The sequence below is a fragment of the Lemur catta genome, chromosome 7 (genome assembly GCF_020740605.2).
Source record: "Lemur catta isolate mLemCat1 chromosome 7, mLemCat1.pri, whole genome shotgun sequence".
Classification (NCBI taxonomy): Eukaryota; Metazoa; Chordata; class Mammalia; order Primates; family Lemuridae; genus Lemur; species Lemur catta.
Window position 1 is genome coordinate 45,929,598 of NC_059134.1, and position 24,596 is coordinate 45,954,193.

General features: G+C 38.5%; 1 protein-coding gene across 1 annotated transcript in view; it reads left to right on the top strand.

Moving 5' to 3' along the window:
* Nucleotides 1–24,596, top strand: part of RAB38 (RAB38, member RAS oncogene family) — a 56,175-nt gene that overhangs the window by 19,204 nt on the left and 12,375 nt on the right. Inside the window, exon 2 of the mRNA XM_045555663.1 lies at nucleotides 3,492–3,772. Within this exon, the coding sequence (XP_045411619.1) occupies nucleotides 3,492–3,772 (281 nt within the window). The remainder of the gene's footprint in view (nucleotides 1–3,491; nucleotides 3,773–24,596) is intronic.

A 24,596-nucleotide genomic window follows, 5' to 3' on the forward strand; every position in this document is an offset into this window, starting at 1 on the left:
GTCAGTGCCTTTTGCCATGAGGTTATCCAAATTGTTAGTGCAGCTATTGTATGAACTTCTGTGATTTAGTTGATTGCTTTGTCATTTAGTACCCCTTGAAGCTGGAAGCTGCATCATAAGCTACATCTACACTGCTATGAAGTGTGTGTTTAGAAACTCAGAGAAGTGGGGACTTATGTGGTAAATTGGATCATGTTCAGGGCAGCCATCCAGTATGACACTCCTTAGTTTAGAAGTTCCTTGTGGGCACAAAACTATGTATTTGCAGCACAAAGCACAGAGTTTAGATCACATTAGCTATTCCATAAAAGTGTTTTGAATGAGTGACCTAAGCCAAAGTGGTTTTTGAATTATAGTCTTTTTTTTTTAAAGTAAATTTACCTCTGATGAATTCATCAAGTTTCTACTCTGCCCCTAAGTAGGCACTAAGAGTCACATGGTTCTCATTCTTTCAATAAAAAACAGCAAAGAGGGCTGTCAGCTGACAAAGGAAGGAAACAATGAGAGTGCTAGAAATGCTCTGATCTGAATGTGATCCCCTGCTGGAATGCCAAAAATATAAACTTTCCAAGTGGACTGGCCTGGAGACCTCAATATACAAAGGTCTTTTCTTTCTAGAAACAAGCTGTCTTCTTCTTGTTTCTGATCTGACACACGTACACTCACAAGCTCAGACACACACACACACTCCTTCCTTATTGAATCCTTTGAAGGTAGAAACCTATATATATATTGCTTTTTGCATGGTCTTGAAGTGAAAGATATATATATTTACATATATTTGAAATGTAAAATCTTTATGCTTAAAGGCCACCTTACTCTACTGTGAAAAACCTCTGGACAAGCAGATTATTGAATAACCCATGACTCTGCTCTTCATCTGATTTGATCTCTGAAAGAGATCATAAGACATCCTTAAAAAGCCTAGAGGCCTTCAGAGTTACGAATGATCACAGAAGGCTTTTTCCCTCTATCTTCCTGAAATGTCACGGCTACCCTGAGCAGTATCAAAGGAGATCACTGTTTGCATCAAGCATTTTAGAAACAAAAAACAAAAAACAGAAAAACAAAAGAAATTTAAAACTCATTTGGGAAAAATGAAAGTACATCTGTGTGTTATATGTCATATGACGAATATTTTACCCCTTTTTTGTGACAATTGTGGAAAATTATTAAAAGTGCTTCTGTGGTACAACCCATGTAAGAAATGTTTTAGGATTATCATGTGCTGGCCCTGACAAAATACTCTTTTTCCAGTGGTACTTGCTTTAGCACACAAGCTCACACCCTGGGACCAGAGCCCTTGAGCTTCATTCATTTTCATTAAGTGCTTAGAGACTCTTTCTCCTCTTTCAAATATCAATACTAATACCAAAGTGAACATAATAATCTACACAATAGTTTATTAACTTGAATTAAAAGTCACTGTCACAAAACCTTGAACTCAAAATTAAGTGTAAATTGTTTTTAAAGGTATGTTTGACCTGTTTATTCTTGGATACATTCCAGGTTCAGCATTTTACTCTTTCTGAGAAAAGTTGACTTGTTAAATACACATTAACTTTGTTTTAATTTATATAACTTTATAAGACTCTTAACCTAAATAAATTCCTGCATCAGAATAAAAAGGCTTTGTCTGGTCACATATTTCTGGGGTTTTGGGTTTGGAAAATATAATCTCAGTCTTCATTAGCTTCTGTCTTCAGCAACCACTTGACAGAGTTAGAAGTAATAGGATTTTGTTCATTTTTGTAACTCAGCTGAAATTCTTAAAATTTTTTTGTTATAAATTCTGGCCTGGGACTATGATTTTAGAACCTATGTCATATTGTTATTCATATATTTTAATGTGCTGGAGAAAGCAAGGAAAACTCAAGTACTGACTAGTTCTGAGGTACTTTGCTGGGTGCTTTACATATGTTACATTTCATCCACATGACAACTTTGTGAGATGTGTATTACTATTGTCATTTTGCAAATGAGGAAGGCTAAACTTAGAGTATTGGAGAAACTTGCCAGAAAAAAAATCCCAGAAACTTACCAGTATTCACTTAGAAAATTAAGCATCAGAGCAAAACTGATTCCAACTGATTCCAACTAATTCCAAAACCAATCCTCATCCTTTTAAAATTGTTTTATTTGTTTTTTTGCTTCCCTTATCCAGTAGATTATAGACTACTTAAGGGTAGAGACCATGTAGTTTACTGTTGTGTTCTTAGTACGTGGCCCAGAGAATGACATCAGTGCAGTAGATGTCCAGTAACTGTCTGCTCATTGGATTGAATGGGATGCTACCGGTGCATAAACCTGCAGCAGAAATAGTACAAGTCTACAACTTAGTAGTGGATTCAAACAGCTCAGGTTTCCCTTCTGATTTCTCGAGCTTACTATCTGGATCATGTGGGCACGTTACTTTTAAAGTCTCACTTTAAAATGAGGATAATAGGCCAGGTGCGGTGGCTCACGCCTGTAATCCTAGCACTCTAGGAGGCCGAGGCGGGTGGATCGTTTGAGCTCAGGAGCAAGACCCCGTCTCTACTAAAAATAGAAAGAAATTATATGGACAGCTAAAAATATATATATAGAGAGAAAAAAAATAGCCGGTAATGGTGGCGCAGGCCTGTAGTCCCAGCTACTCGGGAGGCTGAGGCAGGAGGATTGCTTGAGCCCAGGAGTTTGAAATTGCTGTGAGCTAGGCTGACACCACGGCACTCTAGCCTGGGCAACAAAGTGAGACTCTGTCTCAAATAAATAAATAAATAAATAAAAATAAAAACAAAATGGGGATAATAATTGTACCTTCATGATCACTTATAATAAATAACCTTTCTGATGGTTAGTAAGCATACGATGAATGCTAAATATTACTACCTTTAATTGGACTAGACTGTAGATGTCTTTTTAATATACTATTAATACAAATTTAGTTATTTATTATGTTTATTGTTTAGAATCTGTCTTCCCACTAAAATGTAATCACCATGGTGAAAGGATTTTCATGTTTCAATCACCATATCCCAGGTGTTTACGACAGTGTTGTCAAAGAGAACATTCTATGATGATAGACGTGTTCTATACTGTGTAGTCCAATACAGTAGCCACTAGCCACATGTTGTTATTGAACACTTGAAATGTAGCTAGCTAATGTGACAGTGTAACTGAATTATAAATTTTATTAGGTTTTAGTTAATTTAGACTTACATAGCTATATAAGGCTACTGGAATACTGTATTAGCACAGTTCTAGAACATTACTTGGTACATAGAAGTTTCTCAATATATATTTGTTAAATGAGTGAATTCTCTTCTGGATTCAAGATGAGGAAAACTTCATGATTGCATATTTAGCTCGGTTGTTAAAGATTATCAATGAAGCACTTTACTGAGTGACTTGCTCATACCGGAGTCCTCATCAGGTTCTAACGTGGTTCAGTTTACAATTGTAGTAAGTTTTGGTTTTTACTTTTAATTTTTTGTTGTTGTTGTTGACAGGTCAAGAAAGATTTGGAAACATGACAAGGGTCTATTACCGGGAAGCTATGGGTGCATTTATTGTCTTCGACGTCACCAGGCCGGCCACATTTGAAGCAGTGGCAAAGTGGAAAAATGATTTGGACTCCAAGTTAACTCTCCCTAATGGCAAACCAGTTTCAGTGGTTTTGTTGGCCAACAAATGTGACCAGGGAAAGGAGGTCCTCCTGAACAATGGCCTCAAGATGGACCAGTTCTGCAAGGAGCACGGTTTTGTGGGATGGTTTGAAACATCAGCAAAGGTAATGTGACATTAAAGGATAAGCTTATTATAGGCAAAATCCAAAAAGAAAATGGCACATCACCATCATCATCATCACGATAATAATATGTGTTTGTCTAGCCATTTATAGTTCCCAAACTGCTCTGAGCTCTTTCTTATCTCAAGGCAGTGGGTGGGCAAGGCAGGAATTATTATTCACAATTTAAGATGATTGTGGCAAAGGAAGCAAAGCAACTTGTACGGTGTTACAATGATAATAGTTAATAACGGTGATCATTTTTTGAGAGCTTACTATGTGCCAGGTATGTTTTACATGCATCTTCTTGTTTCATCCTCACAACAACCCACCCTATTAGGTAAGTATTATTTTTAAGTAAATGAAATAATTGTGACATTCAGTGTTACCACCTTATTCGTGTATTAATTAATTTATACTATCAACATTTAATACGTCCACCTGTATGTCAGGAATTGTGCTTTGTCCTAGAAATGAAAAGATGACAAGAACACAGAACAGCTACATTGGGAATACTGGAATGGTGGGGTAACAGAGTAGACAGCAAGTACAAATGTGAAAAACACAGCACATCTTGGCCCTGCTGACTATCCTCGGTGGCAGAGAATTAGCAGGAGGTGGGGCAGAGGCAGGGCTGGAAGGTGAAGAATCGCACGTGGCATGATGAGGGTACTATACTTACCATTAGGCCCCATGCTGCTACCTAATATGTCAAGTACATGGTTTTTTGTTCTACTCTCTTTTGTTTGTGCTTATATTTTTTTTAATCTCAGTATTAGAGGAGGAAAAAAAAACTTCTATGGCAAATTTTGAAAATAAAAAAAGCTTAGATAAAACTAAAAATAACCATTTTGCTGTATTTTTCTGATATAGTTTGTATGCATATAATTACATTATTAGGATTGTATTCTGCACAAGTTTTGTATCATGATTTTTCCACTTTTATTTATTTGTGGAACACAAATACTAAATATTCGTGGAGCACGGGCACTGTGCTGGTTGTTTGGGATTCAGCTGTGAATAAGGCAGGCATTATCCCTGTACTTACGGAGTTCACACTTAGGCCTTATTGTGAACATTTTTGCACGTGATTAGAGAAAGGTTTGAAAAAGTAACTTGAATGGCCATCATTCAAACAGGCCGAGGAGCAGCCTCTAATGGGTTTTACACTGGAGAGTGAAATGGTCCAGTTTGCCTTGGAGACTGTGGGAAGGTACAGTGGAGGGCGGGAAACCCAGAGAGAGAGAGTGGCATGGTAGTTACTGTGCCCTGTGAGAAAATGACAGGGCCTTAAACTAGAATAGTGACTGTAGAGATGGGAAAGAAAAACCTGATTTGAGACTATCATTAACATATAAAAAAACAGCAGGATTAAGCCACTGCTTGGATTGGGAGATGATGGAGAGGTAGAAAAGGGTGGTGATGCCACTTTTTCTGTCTTTTGTTTCAGCTATTCATGGAGAGCCCCAATGCCTGCCTTCTCCCTGTTCTGTCACTAAGCTGCCCTTGTGTTTGGAAAGTTGTTATTTCTCAGTTCCTGGGGTTCTTATCTTCCTTTTGAGGCCTCAGCGTACCAGTATGCGTTCCCCCTTCTTTCCTTTTAAAATCCTTTCTTTCTCCCATTTCTTAAGATTCTTCCTTTTTGTTCAGGATATCATCCCCAACATTTTCTATTTCTATTTCTATCATGGAATCTTTTTGGTTTATCTGTTTGAAGGATTTATTGCTGTAAAGGGAGACAGGTGTGAAAAACTCACAGGTTACAGAAGTTTAACAAATATGACTTTTTTATAGATTGATTCTCTTTCTTAAAGGTTAGCCTGACTCTTTTTAAAATTCCAAAATGTGGATGAATTCACCTATTTTTCTTTTCCTTTAGTCCCACACTCAGTTTCACTCCACATCTCCCTGCATGTTCCTTCAAATTCCCTTCTTTCAAACAGAGTCACTCTCCAGCCCAGAAGCCTCCAGCCACAGGGGAGAAAGTAGGATTTTGTAGAACTCCTTTCCTCAGTTGGTTATGTTCCATCGTAAGGGCAAACTAGACTGAAGGACCCATATTTACATAAGGAAGAGAGTCTTCTGTTATCCATTCATTCATTCATTCATTCAACAAGTATTATGGAATACCCGTTATGTGCCAGGCAAATGTTCTAGGCACTGGGAATACAGAAATGTACAAAAGAGAATCCTGACTTCATGGATACCAGAAACAACAAAACATAAGTAAGTCAGATAGTATGTTAGATAGTGATTAAGTGCTAACAAAAATAAAAAAAGAAAGGAAGAGGCCTTTGAATGTTTGGGGAGGGTGAAACTGCTTGTGAGTTGAAGGACCGTCTGAGCTTTTTTTTTCACCTCACTCTGACATTTCTTGCCCAACATTGCAGTGTCAAACTGGCTACTTAAGGTCATGATGTCCATTAACTTAAGGCCTGGCTGACCCACCATACTTTGATACTGGTTTTCTAATCTTCCAAGTCCCTGAAAGTGTGAACTTTGAAGATAAGCTTTGTATAGTTTGGAGAAGGGGGGCTGGAATTTCACAATCTAGTATAACCAAGACAGCACAAGGCCTTATTGTAGAAGGTAAAAGCCACATTCACCATCTCTTCTCCCTCCAAACATACTCCTATTGGGGTTGTCCTGAATGCCTCAATGAAAATGGCTTGCCAGTGCCAGGTCAGTATTCAGAGTCAACACCTAGAAGCTCAGGAACAATACTGCAGCATTGACAGGGTGCAGTGTCAAACTGTCCAAAACTGTCCTTTTGAAAGATCTCTGATAAAGCTCTGCTAACTTTCAGAGTATAGTATTACAACATTTGCAAGATTGAGGCCTAGATCAAACTGCTTGCATGAAGCTGAGATGGTAACATTTGGGGACAGCTACCAATTCATTTGTTGATTACACTGGGAATCGAAGAACATTTCCCAAAGAGATATTTCTCTTGCAAAGTAAATCTAACAATTAGAGTCCTCTTGAGTGACATCATAATCAGTCTGGTGATAAACATCTTTCTTTACATCCCTGAAACTTCTAATGAGCCAAAGGCTACAACTTCTGGCCTTGTCCTCAAAGGCACATTCTGCAGAAGTCCTTCAGGTATCATCAGCTTGGCCATCTCTGCAGCTGAAATTCACAGGATGTTAAAGCAGTCTGTCATTGAAACCAGCTTCTATCTTGCTGCTGACCCCACTGCCAATGGAAATTTACTCTCTTGCTCTTCAATCTTCTGGAGCAAGTTTCCTTGATAGTTTTCATGCCTAGTGTTGTTGCTGGAACAATCATGGTAGCCCCTGGCTGCTTAGTCAATGAAGAGAGGAAAAATAAAAATTAAACATATGCTGCCTTCTCTGATTTTTCACACCATACCATCCAACGTTAAAACCAAAGGAAAGGAAAGAAACACAGTGTTTCCTAAATCAAGTTTTCTTTGGTTTTCACCCTTTGCATTTGTTTCCTTTCTCAGTTGTGTTTCCTTAAATTCTACCTGTGGATTCTCTAGGTGATGTATAATTGGGGTGATCACATGTCCCATTTTACCCTAACATTCCTAGTTTATGCCTGCTGTCTCAGCATAATTACTAATAACACCCGTATTCCTAGTTTGTAATTTAAATTTACATTCTCACCCTTATAGATCAGGAGCTCAATCCATTTTATTCTCTGCATCAGACCTTAGCTCTAATAATGGATATTTTATATGTTCCTGTGCCCACATCCAGTCTTTATCATACGTGTTTGTAGATTTGTCTCTTTAAGAGGAGGGTCCTACCCTGCTCTTATTAGTGTATCTCCAAAGTCTGGAGTCCTGTTTTCCCGCCTATCTCAGTGGCTGACTGGGCCCTGCTACTCGCTGACCAATTTACCTCGTGCATTGCTGGTGCCCATTGCCTGAGCCTCCACCAGTTGCTGCTTTTTGATTCACTCTCTAATCATACCCACCTACCTTCTAGAGTCATGAGCTTTAAAAAATAATGTATGCGGGGTCTGCAGATGCATTGTATCTGATCTTGCCTCCCCCCACACACACATACATTCACTCTTTACCATCTCTACTGTCTGAACGCACAGCCCGTCTGCTGGTCTGTTTCATTTCCCTGCCCGGCTCTGATGCATGGACAGCCGCGCTCTGGTGGAAGGGTCTGTTCCTGCAGCTTAGCCTTTTCCACTCTGCTCCCTCCTGCTCTTACTGTGCAGGGGTTCAGGCGTGGCTGTGTTCAGGACTAGGACATCATTTCTTTTTATAGGCTTCGAGAAAATATGTAGTTAGAAAACAATGCATTTATACAAACTGGAAATGCATAGATAATTGCACTTGGGCATGGGTAGATAGTTATTCTAATTCATTTTTAGTGGATTAAGTATAGGAAATTATTTTTTAAAGTCCGTTTATTTTTAAATCAGGTAATAGGCCATCTCTGATTATTCTCATTTTTCAAATGTCAAACTATGAAAAAATGTTTGATGGTCACTCATGCATTCACTGATTAACACAATTTGTATTGAATGACTTTTGTTGTCTGGGTCTGTGCTGTGAATCACGTGTATTAAGCCCTTTTTGTGTTCAGAGATAAGTACTTGTTCTTATTTTTTAAGCATCAGAATTTACTATGGAAAATAGAAATTCTAAGTTTTAAGCATCCATCTCCAAAGAATTTAGATGAGGTTATAAGATGTGCCTTCATTGACTTAATTGGCCACAGCGTATTTAACCCTGTATTTTTAGCTGACCTGATTAGAGCTGCTTGTGCTTAGGGAAGAAAAAGGAAGGACTCAATCAGAAATCTAAAACCAGAGCGCAGTTACAGGAATGATGGCTGTGTTTAATAGTCATGATCATTTCATATAAGAACCACCGGTCTGTAGTACAGCTATATGAATCATCACTTTGGACAGATTCTTGATGCCATACATGAAAAATGAAAATTGTTTCCTGAAGTTGAGAATAGCTGAAGTATAAGAGCCTTAAATTCAAGCTAGTCATCTGCTTAAGGATCAGTATAAATTAATAATAACATTTTTATTTTTAATCTTGAGCTAATGAGTTCCCTAGAGGATCTCTAGGTCTATACTTATAATTTTCTAGATAATCTGAGATACAACTATAACTAAGATATTATAGGGGAATAGAAATGGACCCCCAGAGAATATAACCATACCTTGGTATTTAGGAAGCAAGGTGTTGCATATGTCATTCTATCCTGCATGGTTTACATTTTTGCTACTTACAGCTCAGATCCTTCCTGTTCCATGCTTGTACAATCTTAATAACCCCTCTTTAGACTTAGTTCACAGTAGTTGGTACTGAATGCTGTCAAAGACCCAGCCTGCTCAAAGAATGACTTTGATATTGTCATTGCTTAGTTCAAAAATCTTCTGTAGGGTCCGCTTCCTACTGATTAAAATTTAGATACCTTAGAACAGGCATCAGCAAACTATGGCATCTGGGGCAAATATGGTTGGCCCTTGTATGATAAAGAAAGTTTTGTTGGTACATAGCCATACTCATTGGTTTATATATTATCAATGGCTGCTATTATTATTATTATTATCACTATGGAGTTGAGTAGTTGTAAAGAGGCCTTATGGCCTGCAAAGCTTCAACTATTTGCCATTTTTCCTTTATTCTTCAAAGTTTGGCACTGACATCTCAGAATAAGAATAGCTTCACTTTAGTCAGGCACTGTGCTAGTAGCTTTACATGTGTTAGCTTATCCTTGAAACAATCTTATAGGCTAGGCACTATTAATTTTCTCATTTACCAATGAGGGAATTAAAGTTTAAATCATAGAGTATAAATGCTAGCTAAAGATCTCATAGTTGGTAAGTAGCAGAGTTGGGATTTCAAGCCAGAGGTGCCAACCAATCACTACATTGCACTATCTTGTAACCCTTTCCAATCTGAACCTGTATAATAATTATTTATTGAGCAATTGACACATGGTAGAGCAGGGGCTGGAATAGATAGATAAGTAAAACATGGTCCTGATCTCTAGGAGCTTAAAGTCTAATGACAGATATGCAAATGGGCAAAAAGGTCTTCCAGGAAATGTGACAAGAAGGAGCAAGTCCCCTGAAATTGTTGAGGGTGTTAATCAAGGAAGAGCTTTTTCTCACATGTACTTTTCCTCCAGTCATTGCCAGACACCTGTCTTTTCCTCGTCTCTGTAATATTTTCCATGATAGTCTCTCTGTAGGGAATGTATAAAATGGTCCATATTCTTTGTCTCTGTTCAGTTTTGCCCAACAAAGTGCAACTCTGAGTGTGAGAGAGGAAACTAGAAACCCCCCCCCCAGCTTTAGCAGGAAGGAGTCTTCAGAAATAAAATAAGAATCTCTGATTCTGATACTTTACACCAACAAAGAATTCTTGTTGTAACTAAGTAGAACCTTTTGTTCAGGAATCTCCTAACTCATTTGTCTAAAGACACTTTTGGAGAGGATGTAAGCAATTCAAGACACTATGGGCTGGCTACAGAGTGGGGGCCATGCTTCAGTATGCAGGATTGTCCTGGAACCCTTTGAAATTATATGTGCAATTTTTTTGATGCCTGTGTATTTTTTTAGAGAGACCAATCATTATTAGATACTAGCAACCTTCCAGGCATTTTATGGTTATTGTCACTAATTCTTACAACAATGCTGTGAAGCATTATCCCCATTTTACATGGAGACAGGAGTCTCAGCATGATTAAGGGACTTGCCCAGAGAGGCGCAGCCTTGTGTCAGAGGCAAGATCCTGATGCCTTTCTGCCTGGTTGAAGTCAATATTTTCCATAGTCTGCCAAAGTGCCCCTCCATGCTTCTCAGTGCTTCTTCTCAAGGTCAGAACTCCTGGCGATCCTAGAGCCTGGGTCCAGCTGAGAAAAAGCCTGTTTTTCTTAGGTCAGAAGGATGTAGTCATTCAGAGAACTATCTATGCTCTGGCCTCATCTCTCTAGGCAATGACCATCCATGAGAAGAGAGGGCTGAGCTGACCCACATGGGCTGGCCCGACATATACACATGTCCTAGCTGGTGCCAGGCACGTGGATGGGAGAGATGCAGCCCCCAGAGGAAATCTGTAGAGGCCATATGATGTATGTGGGTATGAGGGAAACACAGACTTTTAAAATCTATAGAATTTCCAAAGATGGAGATGGGCGGGGAAAGGAATTCTCAGCAGACACAAGAGTGTGTGAAAAGGCATGGAGATGAGAAATAACAGTGCTGAAAATGCTAAAATTAAATGAGGCTGAAGTATAAGCTGGGTGGGGAACAGAGAAGGCAAAGCTCTGTAGTGTATCAAACCATGTCCCTTAACATAAACCCTTTAGGCTAAGAACCCTCTTGAAGCCTGAATCCAAAGACTCAAAAGTTTCTTAGTAATTGTACAAAAATCAAAGGACAACCCTACTTGATTTTTCTTAAAAGGAAAATACCAACTAAATAACAACTCCTATTCAATTAGTGCCTTTGCCTTAGAAAATCTGGAAAATTCTAACATAAAGCATCGCATCTGGATTTTCTCAACCTCAGCACTATTGCATCTTGGGCCGAATGAGTTTTAGCTTAGAATGGGAGGGGAAGGGTGTATACTGTGTAAGGTAGAATATTTAGTAGCATCCTGGCTTCTATCCACTTCATATCAGTAGCACCCCACACCCCAATCAATTGTGACAATTAAACATATCTTCAGACATTGACAAATGTCCTCTGGTAGGAGGGGCAAAATCGCCCCTCACTGAGACCACAATTAAATAATACTGAAAATAATCATCATAAAAGTATGTCTCATGCCCAGTTGGGCCTGTTCTTTTCCTGGGGGGTGAGTAAGGGGGAGAGTGAGATCTGTCTTTATCCTCTCTGAGAACAAAGAATCCTTGTAGGCCTGTTCTCGTGAGTCTCTGGGAGGAAGAAGACATCTAGGAATTAAGGTGGCTTACCTTTGAGCCTGGATCTCTGTCTCCAGCCATGATGGCTTCTTTCCCAAACTCAGACTTCCGTATTCTTCTGAATCTCTACCTGGACATCACCCAGAGGACTCCTCAAACCCAACATGTCTGAAACGGAATTCATCAGCTTGTCTGCAAACATAGTTACCTGATTGGAGATCTCACATCCACACAGGCACTCAGGCCAGACACCGTCTAACCTGTTAGTCATGCCTCAGAAACCCCTCATTGCTCAGCATAGAAAACCTCAATAGTGAAGCTCTTCTCTGTTCCTCCAGGCCCGTCTCTACTCCTGCCCTCCCTTTATCCCATGCATCAAGTCTCCCATTCACACTGTTGTATTCCCCCTGCTTGGAACACGCTCCCTACCTTTAGGTACCTGTCTCTCATTCTTCCTTCAGGACTCAGCTAGAGCATTACCTGTGACTGACTCTCAGGTAGCCTTTCCTACTCCTTACCACGTTATATTAACATTTTTTGTTTATGGACCTGGCCCTGCACTGCACTGCAAGTCCTCCTGGTCATCACTCAGCACAATGGTTTACACACAGAGGGTGATCACTTGGTCAGTGTTTATTGGATGGGAAAAAATTGTTTGCTACACTGCCTTTCAAGAACTCTTTCAGAAAACTCTTTTACTATATTATTCTTTCCCCTGCCCTTTGTGGGGTATTTATTTCCTTAGAGAACCATGTAGGAGCAGCAAAATTAATTTACTGCTGTAGTTCCCAGAAGGACTCCACATTATATAACTCCTTTCATCCAGAAAGCTCTCTAGACACTTTGCACAGCAGGGAGACTGTAGTGCCCTGCAGTGTGGATGAGGAAATAGAGAAGAAAAATGAAGGTGAGGGAAGCAGCCCCTCCCCCCGCCCAATGCCTTGCCTTAGGGCCTAGACTGAGAACTGCACATTGTTTGCTTGGTAATGCCTATAGCATCCCATAAGAGTCTAACATTAGTCTGTGCATCTAATTATCCAACTTACTCCTCCTTCACACCCTAAGACTGGAATATAGCAATTTTTTTCCCTTCACTAAAATTCTCATCTTCTTGTTTTACATGTATCTCTCATTTATTTCCTTTTCTGTCATTTGAGCCACACACACTGGCTGTCATATTTGTCTTTGTTACTAATAAAGAAACAGAATTCCAGGTAGGCTTTTCAGTAATTTTCATTTGTGAAACCAGGCCCAGACTTCAGATCTAGTCCAGCTTTCTATTCAATGATGGTGATTCTTGAACAAGGTTGTGCATCAGAGCCACCTGAAGAACTTGTTAACATTGCAGATATATCGACCCTGTTCTCAGAGAAGTCTGGAGGGGTTTAGAATGTATGTTTTTGAAAAAAACTCCTTTGATGATTTTGATTTGCACCCTGTTTAAGATGCATTGTGTTGGAATTGCTTCACTCATTCCTGAAGTATTCCTTGAATACCCACTGTGTATTCAGGTAGGCACTTTGCTAAGCACCGGGGCACTGATAATAAATGGCACAGTTTCTTCCTACTGGGAACTTCCCAATCTCCTGGAAGAAACCCATATAAACAAATAATTGCAATATAGTATGAAGTTCCATAAAAATTTGGTGGCTTCTTCAAGAGCTATGAGAGCATTAAAAGAAAAAGCTCTTATCTCCACCTGCCAGTGAAGCAGCCTCCTTGATGTTTGATCTGGATTTCCAAGAATAAGAGAGGCACCCAAAAGAAAACTAAAGAAGACCACTGAAAAGAAATTCACCTTTCAGGACCCCTGGTTTTTTTTTTTTGCTTGTTTGGTTTTTTTTTTTAGAAAGCAAAGACAAGATTCCCATCTTTATTCTAAGATATCTCAGTAAGAACATGTTGCTACTGTAGAGTTACCCAGCTTTATCAGTCATCAGAAAGTTGTCAATACAAGACCACAAAGAATCTTAATATTAAAAATAATAATTATTCTTCATAAAATGCATGCTTACTCTACCAGACCTAAGTGCTTTGTTTAATTATTTCATTTACTTCTCACTAACTCTTATGAATAGTTAACTTTTCAGCCCATTTTTGTTCTTTTATTTTATGTTGACGGTCTCCCTTAAACATCTGATCACCCTTGGCCAGAATATTTAGGATCAAGACCATCAAACAAGATATTAAGTTCTGTGTGTGTAGGTGGGCCTGTTGATTGATGGCTATGTTGACTGTTGAGTTGTAGGTTTCACTTTAGGTTGGTAGTCACTAGAGACTCCCAGATGTCACTTGGTGGAGGGCTCTTTTTCAGAGAAGAACACTCCTGTTAGCAGTGAAGATGCCAGAGTTCTCTGGGGGGGGGGGGGGCAGGGGGAGTAGGAGTGGTCCAGCTGCTATATTGACAAACTTTTAGTTGATTCTTTTTTTCAGGCCCACACCACCTGCATAGGCATACAAGTTGGTATCTCTTGAGTTTTAAGTCTCTTTTCATTACTTTAATCGGAGAATAAACAAGTCTTTGACTTGGGGTGCAGATGTCTAGCTGCTGGTAGTCTATGTGGAAGAATGAAGAAGGGATGGGGTTGACATCCCCATTTAGACTTTCAACCAGTCTCCCTGACTTTAGCTACCCTTAACATGTGAGTGGTAGAGCTCTTGGATTCTGTGGGGATGAATTAGTCCTCTTACTGTCCATATCTACCTCTATACCCTTTAGAACATGCTGCCTATACCCTAGTCAACCCATTACTACTTCTCTATTACTTTCAGATTTCTAAAAATGTGTTGAAATCTCTTGAATGCTAATACATATTTTCTCATTCTTTTAATCCTTGAGATTCTATTTGAAATACTTTATTTTTTGGCATCATTGTTGCAGAGTTTTGGTAAAGAAAGGAAATAAACATCTTGTGTTCCATCTTTAACTGGAAGGTGCCGTGTTCTCTGTTGATTGTCTACCTTATATCTGATTCAATCCTAGTCAATATATAATTTAATTCATTTATAGTTTCTGTTAAAAGGATGGTTGTTTTATCCTCATTTTATAATGTGGGAACTAAAGTACAGAAGGGTTTAAGTAACTTACCCAAAGTAACTCAGCTAGTGGGTATCAGAGCTAGGATTTAAGCTCAGGTCTGATTGATTCTGGATCCACGTGGTACTTTCTATTACAGCTTTCTACATTTAAAAGAAAGCCAATAGGCAAAGCCCTTGTCCCTTCTGTCAGAACCAATGTCAACTTCCCTTTTCCTCAACCCTGGGCAGGATTGCTTCCTTGTTTTAGAAGAGGTTTTGTTACTAAGACACGTTTGCTTTCTCCCTTCCTGTGTTACTTCACTTTTTTAGTATTGATTTTGTCTGCCCCCATTTTGTGGTTCTTTGCCTTCTTTGATGTGTCTTGTTTGCCATTGTTGAAGCACCCTTAGATTTGTGGGCAACAGTCCTACTCTCCCAAGGCCTTCCATTTCATCTTCATCTGCTCCACTGCTAGTGAGGTATTGATTTCTTGGGAGAGCCTGCTGGAATTGGGGGAAAATCAATATCCCATTAGGCAAAAGTGAGGAGTAGCAGCAGCAGCTCCTCAGTAGCCTGTTCATGGACCTCACCTGCTGGCAGAGTGCTCCAAGACTGGGTGAGCCTGCTGCGTCCAGAGATATCCTGAAGTGATTACATTGTCTTAGAGATAATGTAGAAAAGCCAATGACAGAAAAATCAGAGTTGTAAAACCATTTCCTTGCCAGCCTGAGTAAGAGTGAGACCCCGTCTCTACTAAAAATAGAAATAAATTATCTGGCCAACTAAAAATATATATACAAAAAATTAGCCGGGCATGGTGGCGCATGCCTGTAGTCCCAGCTACTCGGGAGACTGAGGCAGTAGGATCGCTTGAGGCCAGGACTCTGAGATTGCTGTGAGCTAGGCTGATGCCACGGCACTCACTCTAGCCCGGGCAACAGAGCGAGACTCTGTCTCAAAAAAAAAAAAACATTTCCTTGAACTAAATGGAGTCATTTTTGAGAGTAATTTTGCTTCGCAAAGTTTGGTCCCAAGGAAAGAAGTTTTCTCTTGAGAACTTTTATAATTCTTGGTCATTTTGAATTTTCTAGTGTAGACAAAATTATTGGTTAACCATAAGGCAAGTCATTTAGCTTTCGTGTTCCCTGGGGTTCTCAAAATGAAAAAGGAATGTCAACCTTGGGGTGCCTAGATACAATATGTTTCTGAAACATTGTCTTGGAAATCCCATTTTTAATACCACCCCAAGGAGCTCATTATGGCAGCTCTGCCTAGATGAGTCTCTTTGAAAAGGAGGAGTTTCTTTGGAAAGACAATTATTACCTTCTGTTTCATTTGGTTGTAAGTTTAGTTTTGTGTTTTAGATTTTTGTAAAGAAGGATGGACAGTTAACTCAAATTATCAAAGTATAATGAGGTCTAGTATTTCCACAGTAATAGAAAACCATATTTAATCTCAAAAGTACCATGTCATTATATCTTCTTCTACCATTTGCATGGAAACACAAGAACATTAGATGCTCCAAAATCATCCTGTGGTCTAACTACTTATTTTATAATTTCATTCATTCATTCATTCTTCAAGTAATCATTGAGCGGATTATGTGATAGGCACTAGGGCTCTACCAGTGTACAAAATATATAAAATGCCTTCTCTCTTGGAGCTTGCATTGTGGTGGGTGCAGATGAGTGATATAGTGGTAAATAAATGCAATATATAGTTTGTCAGGTAGAGATATGTGCTAAGCAGAAAATTCAAGCAGGGGAGTTCTCTAGAGCTTATGTGGCATAGGTATGTGGGATCTGGGCAGGAGTGCAAAGCAAGGAGAGCAATTTTAGATAGATGACCAAGGAAGGTTTCATTGAGAAGGTGTTTTTTTTTTTTTAAATTAAAGATTTGAAAGATGAGCAATATTGAGCCATATAAATTCCTGGAAGGAGAATGGTCCAGGAAGTGGATATAGCATGAGCACAGGCACTGTGGCAGGAACTGACAGCTGTGCTTACGGAACAGCAAGGTAGCCAGTGTAGATGGGGCAAAGTGAGAAAAAGCAAAGTGATAAGAGATGTGGCCAGAGAGGTGATAGGGGTCATGTTGAGTCTTTAGAGCATTGTAAGAACTTTGAGTTTTGCTGTGGGAGAGATGGGAAGCCATTGGGTTTGATCAGAGATGTGATATGATTTGATCTAAAGGGTCATTGTGGTGGTGATGTTGAACCTGGATTATAGTGGAAAAGGCTGGAGATAGCTGGGATGCCACTGCTGCAGTATCTAAGAAAGAGATTGTGAGAAGTAGTCAAATTCCACAGGTATTTCTGAACGTTTGACAGACACAGATTTCCTGACAATTTCGATGAAGGTAATGAGAGAGAGGATTCAGGGATGGCTCCATAGTTTTCAGCCCAAGCAACTGGAAGAATAGAGTTGACAGTTTTAGATATAAGGGTCCTGAGATGTAGAGGGATCAATGGGGAGGAGACATCAAGAATCAGCGTTTTGTATGTTAAAGTCTAGAAGATTGCTATAAATCTAAAAGCAGATGTCAAATAGGTAGTTGTGTATGATTCTAGAGTTCAGAGAAAATTCTAGGCTGCAGATATAAGTTTGGGTGTTATGAATATATAGATGGTATTTAAAGCTCCCTGAATTAACTTGGGAGTGAGTGTAAATAGAAAAGAGAAAAGGACTAAGGACTAATTTTTTGGCACTAACACATTTAGTTGAGGAAATGAGGCCACAGAGAGGTAAAGTAGCAGAGGCTACATAGGTGTTTTGCAAAAGAGCTAAGACTGGAGTTCAGTGGACTCTTCTCAGTTGTATACTAAGATTCTTTTTGAGTAGCTTGAGTTTTCACCTTCTTTTTCCATGCTGTTCTATGCTTCTGAGTAGTAAGGTGGGAAGATGTTGGACAAGAAAAAAGCCAGATTACTTAGCCTTGGTTCTCTCTCAAAATCATCAAAACTTGGGTTTATTTCCTGCATTTCTGCTACTTAGTGAGTCTAAAAATAAAAGTAGAAAAATAAGGTGATTAGGTTATTGTTTCCCTCCATGCTAACAACAGTGCACTTTCTTTTAAGTCACTAGGAGTTCTAACATAGGTCAGAGGCATCTAGGATATGATAGGGACAAGACTTTGACCAGGGTTTATAGTAGTTAGAGATATTTAAATCTAACTCAAAAAGCTTAAGAGTAAACTTAGGTTTCAGGTCTACAAAAGGACCATAACATTCAGAAACTTTGTAAATGAGTTCGTCATCTAAACTGAAAGACAGCTGTTGTGATTTGCCAAGATATATTCAAAACGTTAATGTATAACATTTGTATAAACCTTTCAAATATTGAAAGTTTCCAACATCTATTTTTCTTATTCTGTTTTCACAAATCCCAGCACCAAATGATTTTTCACTCTTTTGTAAGACTTCCCTTTGTTCAGAATGCCTGCTGTTGTTCATGTGAAATGGCTTTAGGAACCCTCATTATTCTGGTTGCCTTACCTGCATATTGATTTGTTCATATGCCATTTAAGTGGAGTGGCAAGATCTGTTGACGATATTCCAGGTATAGACTGGACAGAGCATGGCATAATGGGGCTCTAGCCTTCCTAGCCTGGGTCACAAAATTTCTATTTTATACAGTATTTTTACTGTATTAATTTCATTTGAACAGCCATATCAAACTGTTGATACATGCTGCACTTACAGTCAACCAAAGCCCCCTTATTTTTCCAAATAATATGCTGTCAAATGAGGTCTTATGCATTTAAACTATTGAGAATTTGAATTCACATATAGAATTTTATATTAATATCTATTCAATTTTGTTTTATGGTTTCAATCTATTTTTCTAGTTTCATTTTTAATCTATTATTTTTGCTTATAAAGTTAAAACATTCATTTCAGTTAGGGTTGTGCTCATCTACATTTGAAAGAGACTCTTAAAGTAGTGGCTTAATTAAAGAATTTATAATATGCAGTAAGTCCAGAGGCATGTATCCAGGGCTAGAGCAGAAGCTCAAGGATCCCACAAAGGGCTCAACTTCCTGCATCACCAGCCTCAGTTGCTATAAGATGGCAGCTTGTATTTGTTTTCTTTTACTGTGTAGCAAATTGCCATAAACTTAGCAGCTTTAAACAACACACATTTATGATTTCACAGTTTCCACGGGCCAGTAGTCCTGGCACAGGTTGGCTGGTTCCTTTGCTCAAGGTCTCATCACACTGAAACCAGGATGCTGGCCATAGTTACATTCTCATATAAACCTCAGGATCCTCTTCCATGCTCATTCAGGTGGTTGGCAGAACTCAGTTCCTAGTGGTTGTAGGACTGAGGTTCTTGTTTTCTTGCTGGCTGTTGCCTATGGATTGCTCTCAGCTCCTAGGGGCTGACTTGAGTTCCTAGCCACATGGCACTTTCACAGTATGGTGGCAGCTTACCTCTTCAAGGTCAGAAGGAGAATCTCTCTCTAGTCTGCTACAGTGGAGTCTATGTCAGGTAAACTAATCAAGGGAATGGCCATCCCATCCTATTCATAGTTCCCACCTCTACTCTATGGACATGTAGCCCAGGAGGTGGGAATCTTGAGAACATCTTAGAATTCTGCTTGTCATACCAGTTTTGGGGCAGGACTAAGTATTCTGGAAAGGTTGAGGGTAAAAGGCATGTAACAACCGAGTCTGCCCCACCCCCCTCTTTTTTAAAGTTCAGAAAATAACAGCTTTATTAGAAACCCCACCCAGTAAACTTCTATTTACATTTCATTAATTATTTATTAGCATAAGGAAGCCAGGGAAATCAAGTTTTTACTACCTATACAAAATCAAGATTCTATTAAAAAGGAAAAAGAGATATTGCATATTATGTAGCTAGCCAAGGCAAGAATGAAAATGCCAAAGTGGAGAAAATAAATTTTGCCTAGTTTAGGAAAAATGAAAATTAATAATGGGAAAAAAATTGCACAGAAGCTCCCACCAATGATTAGTCACTATTAAAACTGTCATATTGTCATATTCTTAATTATGTCATATTATAGGCAACTTTGTTTTCTTTTTTCTTTTCTTTTTTTTTTTTTGAGACAGAGTCTCACTCTGTTACCCGGGCTAGAGTGAGTGCCATGGCGTCAGCCTAGCTCACAGCAACCTCAGACTCCTGGGCTTAAGCGATCCTACTGCCTCAGCCTCCCGAGTAGCTGGGACTACAGGCATGCGCCACCATGCCTGGCCAATTTTTTTCTGTATATATTTTTAGTTGGCTAGATAATTTGTTTCTATTTTTAGTAGAGACGGGGTCTCGCTCTTGCTCAGGCTGGTATAGGCAACTTTTAAAATTTATCATAAGCATTTCCATGAAGAACTCTTGGTAAATGTAATTTTTAATAACTGAGTAATATTCTATTGTAAGGTTGAACCATACTATCCGCTATTATTAACCCTCCTTTTTTTAAATATACATTTAAGTGTTTTTGGTTTTCACTATTATAAATAGTATCATGATGAGTACCTTTATACATAAATTATTTTATACATTTAAGATTATTTCATTGGATGTATTCTTACAGAATTTCTGGATCAATGCACATTTTTATGATTTTTGACACGTTTTCATACAGATGGTCAGAAATGATGAACTAATTTATACTTACAACAATGAACAGAAGTGTTTAGCTCTCTGAGAGCATTCTAAAATACTGATTTCATCCTTCATGAAAGTTCTTCCTGTTACCTTTGTATCTAACAAAAATGTGATATGTATGCCTTTTATAATTTCATAAAATCTCCTGATAAAAATGAGGTTAGTTTTAGACAGAGGTTTGAGCCCTGGACTACTACCTTGGAAACCATTCTTCTTGTTTAATGTAATTAAATAATTAGTATTCCTCAGGCACAGTTTGAGCCCACACAAATCTGTCCATTTTACTTTGGAGCCAACCCATAGTCACCTCGTTTAAAGGGACATTATGAAAGTCATTATACTAAAGATCAGATGCACAAAGCAGTCTTCTGATTGCTCAGTGTGAAATCCTTATTATGGAAGAGAAGAAAGAGAAAAAAATAAAAGGTCCTAGGATCGGTAAGAAAATGAAATCAGTGTATTGTGTTTAGGTCTGCCCTCTCTGTGTCGTCTGCTGACCTCACCAATCAACCCCATCCCTTCATTGATAACACTTTTGCTCTGGATAAACCCCAATATTATCTTTTTCTGTCTTCACCATTTTATTCAAGTTTGTCCTTAAACTGGATTTGAGCTTCCTAACCTTATTTGGATGGGTTCAGACAACCCTTGAATCTGTTCTGAGTTCACTTCCCTTCTATCTTTTTTACACATTATTTTTAAACCTGATCTTACCTGAGATGTTTCTATAGTCAAACTGGTTTCTTTTAGATCGCTTTTCCTGTTTCTTCTTCATTGGATTACTCATGATTATATAGTTAGAATTTCTGTTTCTGAGCTTCCTGTCCTTATTTCTCTCCAGACTCAATTTTATGTACTGTTTTCCATCTGCAAGAAGAACCTACATAGTTTTCCATTCAATCTCACGTATTTTTCTTTTCTAGTTCATGGAATATTTATAAATGTGCTGTTTCTTTCCTATTGTCTAGGCTTCAGGGGTAATATAAAGATGTTAGAACTACATACACTATTCATGGTTCAAAATTTATCACTCTTGTTTGCTGCATATCTTTGAATGTGAGTATTAAAACAGTATGTATACTTTATGGAGAACTTAGAAAATAGCCAGAATTATAAAATATAAGATCAAAATTATCTTTAACCAAACCACTAATTGATTTAACTATTAACATTTTGTTCTGTGTCCTTCCAATAAGGAATATGTGTATATTAAAAAGAACTGGGTGATGGGCACACTTATAACTTTGAATCAAGCAGTACAAAAGCAATCCACGTAACCAAAACATATGTACCCCCATAATATTCTGAAATTTAAAAAAAATAAAAAATAAAAAGAACCTCATCCTATTCCTTTTAAATCATATTTATCCTTAAAATGTCAACCCATAGAATTCACTCATTAGTTATAGACCTAGAGCTACATACACACAGTAACAATTAGAGGAGAAAGAGAAAAAAATAAAAGGTACTCAGGATCAGTAAGAAAAGCTAAATTGTTTTCTGAATAATGTTTTAAAGTGCAAGAAAGCATGTAACACATCTTAAGTGTTTCTAAGAAACAAAATTAATATTTTTAAAGTTCAAGGTTGAAGCAGGAGCATCTTTTATCTGGCAAAGCTATTGTCCTTTTGAATCTATCTGAGTCAGTAGAATTCTGCAAAAACAGCCAGAAAATCAGAACTGAGGTTAATTCTTAAGCTTGAAGAACCAATCCCCCTTCCTTCCTTCCTTCCTTCCTTCCTTCCTTCCTTCCTTCCTTCCTTCCTTCCTTCCTTCCTTCCTTCTTTCCTTCCTTCCTTCCTTCTTTCCTTCCTCCCTCCCTCCCTCCCTTCCTTCCCACTTCTTGAGTACTACTTTATACCTTTCTGGTGAGAGACACTTCTTTTCAGGTCACTTATGTTTCAACTCCACTTTCTTTATCTTCTCTTCTTTCATGTCCAATATAATAGCCTCAGTTCCTCCACTTATTCTGCATATGTTAAGGTTTTCATGTACCCCTAGATTTGTATCCACTTGACTTTATGGAAAATATATATTTATTTTTTTTTAATTATACATTGCTTATGTCTATCTAAAATGGAAATACATACATCTACATTGTGTAGATATATAATGTCCACAAAGTGATATAGTAACTGCAACTGAGGGTTTCCAGATTCAAAATGATTCAGCCATGTCAGGTTTTGCTTCTCCTCCCACCCATCCCTCTTCCTGTCCCTCACAGGTTGTCCAAGTGGAAGTTGCCACTCTTACATACTTACCTCTCAAGTCCCTGTAGTTGGCCAATAGCAATCACATGATCTAAGGGAGGCCACTCCTAGTACCACTGTCTCCTAGACTTGGAGTTGTTCTAGTCTTGAGTATGAATGTGTGCCTGAAGCTCACTTCATTACAGTCAGGATTTCTCTACCTGAGACTGAGGATAGAAGCCTTTTCTTTTTGGTAGCAAAACTATGAGCATATGAGCCCAGAAGCTGTGAGCCTCTTTATATGCAAAAACCTGCTGGCAGATGGGGAAGATGAAGCTGACCTGATGGTGTTTAAGAGTCTAATTTTATTTTCTTAGGTTCCTGGAGTAGCTTGAGTCTTTCAGCAATTCTGTCACTCCTGGAAGCCACCCTTAGGTGGCCTAGGCAATCCAAAGGTTTCTGATTTTTATAACCAATGACTTATGGCTAATCGAGTTGATAGAGTGCACTTGCTCTAGTAAATGGTCGCTTAAACAAATGCCTTATGCTTAAACTCTCAATTTGAGAAATCTTTCCCATTAAGGGAGTATTATTCTTAGATCTCCCACAAGTTTAACCACATTAGTCAAGAGCTGGAGATAGTCTCAAGGGTCACCTTCAATTCTGTTTGGAAAAAGGCAGAGTATAAATTCTCTTCCCCACAGCTGATGAAAGTGACACCAGAGAAAGGACTTGATCTGCCCATAGTGACCAAGATAGTTTGTTGCAACGTCGGGGCTAAGACTCGGGTCTCCTAATTCCCCCTCCTAAACTGTTCTGAGCTTAAAGGAGCTTCAGGACAATGGCTATCTGCACAGAGGAGTCACAATATTTTTTTGGTGATTTTTAATTGGAATTAGTTAATTTTTCTTTCCCTTTCACGGGACAGTTCATTCATAAACTGTATTTTGAACACCTACATGCTAACAGGTTCTATGTTAGCTGCTGGTAACACTACAAGTGCATAAGTGCCACTTCTGCTCTCAAGAAGTTTATTATCTAGAGAGAAGGTAAATTTTTAAAAGTAATTTCAAATGTATGTGATAATAATAACTATAGGGGATTGTAGGAAGCATGTAGGAGAAGAACTCAATTCTACATTGCTGGGATTTGGGGTGGGAGGGAGCGTTGACCTACCGGAGGAAATAATGCCTTGTCATAACCAATCAGACCGATTGTTTCCAACTTTGAATTATCTCACGTTACTTTGTTGAAGTCATATAATAAAAAGCACACATATTTTATTTTGGTCTAGGCTCAGAAAAGTGGAGAAAGGTAAAAATGGTGGTAGCACTACTTAGGTAAGGATAAAAAAAACCACAAGGGTAATATAAGATCAGCTAATAAATGTTTATCCACCCAGCCCTCCATCCACAATCACTTCACATGTACCTCCACTACTCCCAATCAGTAGTTACCCAGTAGTGTAAAGAGGAAGCCCTGGGAGATACAGCATTAGGTAGGAGTTCTGTGGTCACATAAGTTATGACTACGGCACACTCCTTCCATGCTCTGAGATGGGAGGGAGAAAGGAAGACTGCTTGCTTCTCTCTAACCCTCCCATACCAACCTGAATCTGCCCTTTTCCTATTCACACACTATTAATGCAAATCTTTCTCCTACTCTCCCAGTTCTGTTATGTTCTTTGGTTCCCTTCATGTCCTCCCATCCAAGATACTCAACTACTTTTCCATTTAATACAAAAAGTTCAACCACATGCCACATTTTGGGATCTTCTAAGACTCTGAGAATCCTGTGATTAAGAAACATTTCTGAATTATTTTTAACTTAACATTTCCTAAAATTATTTAACCGTAAGATGGCCTTTTCATTCTATGAAATTTCAGAACCTACTTTGAGATATCTTACTGTAATTAAGAAGTATGTTTCCCCTTCCAAACATGTTTATATATGACTTAACAATAATATTTATGCAATGTTGTATTGTTTCCCAAGTGTTTTATTTTAGTGCTTATTGTATGATAACACTATAGCTGAGTTCTTTCTCGTCTTATTTCATTTTATACACATCCTCAACAACCTTGTGAAGCTGGCATTATTTTTATCATAGATT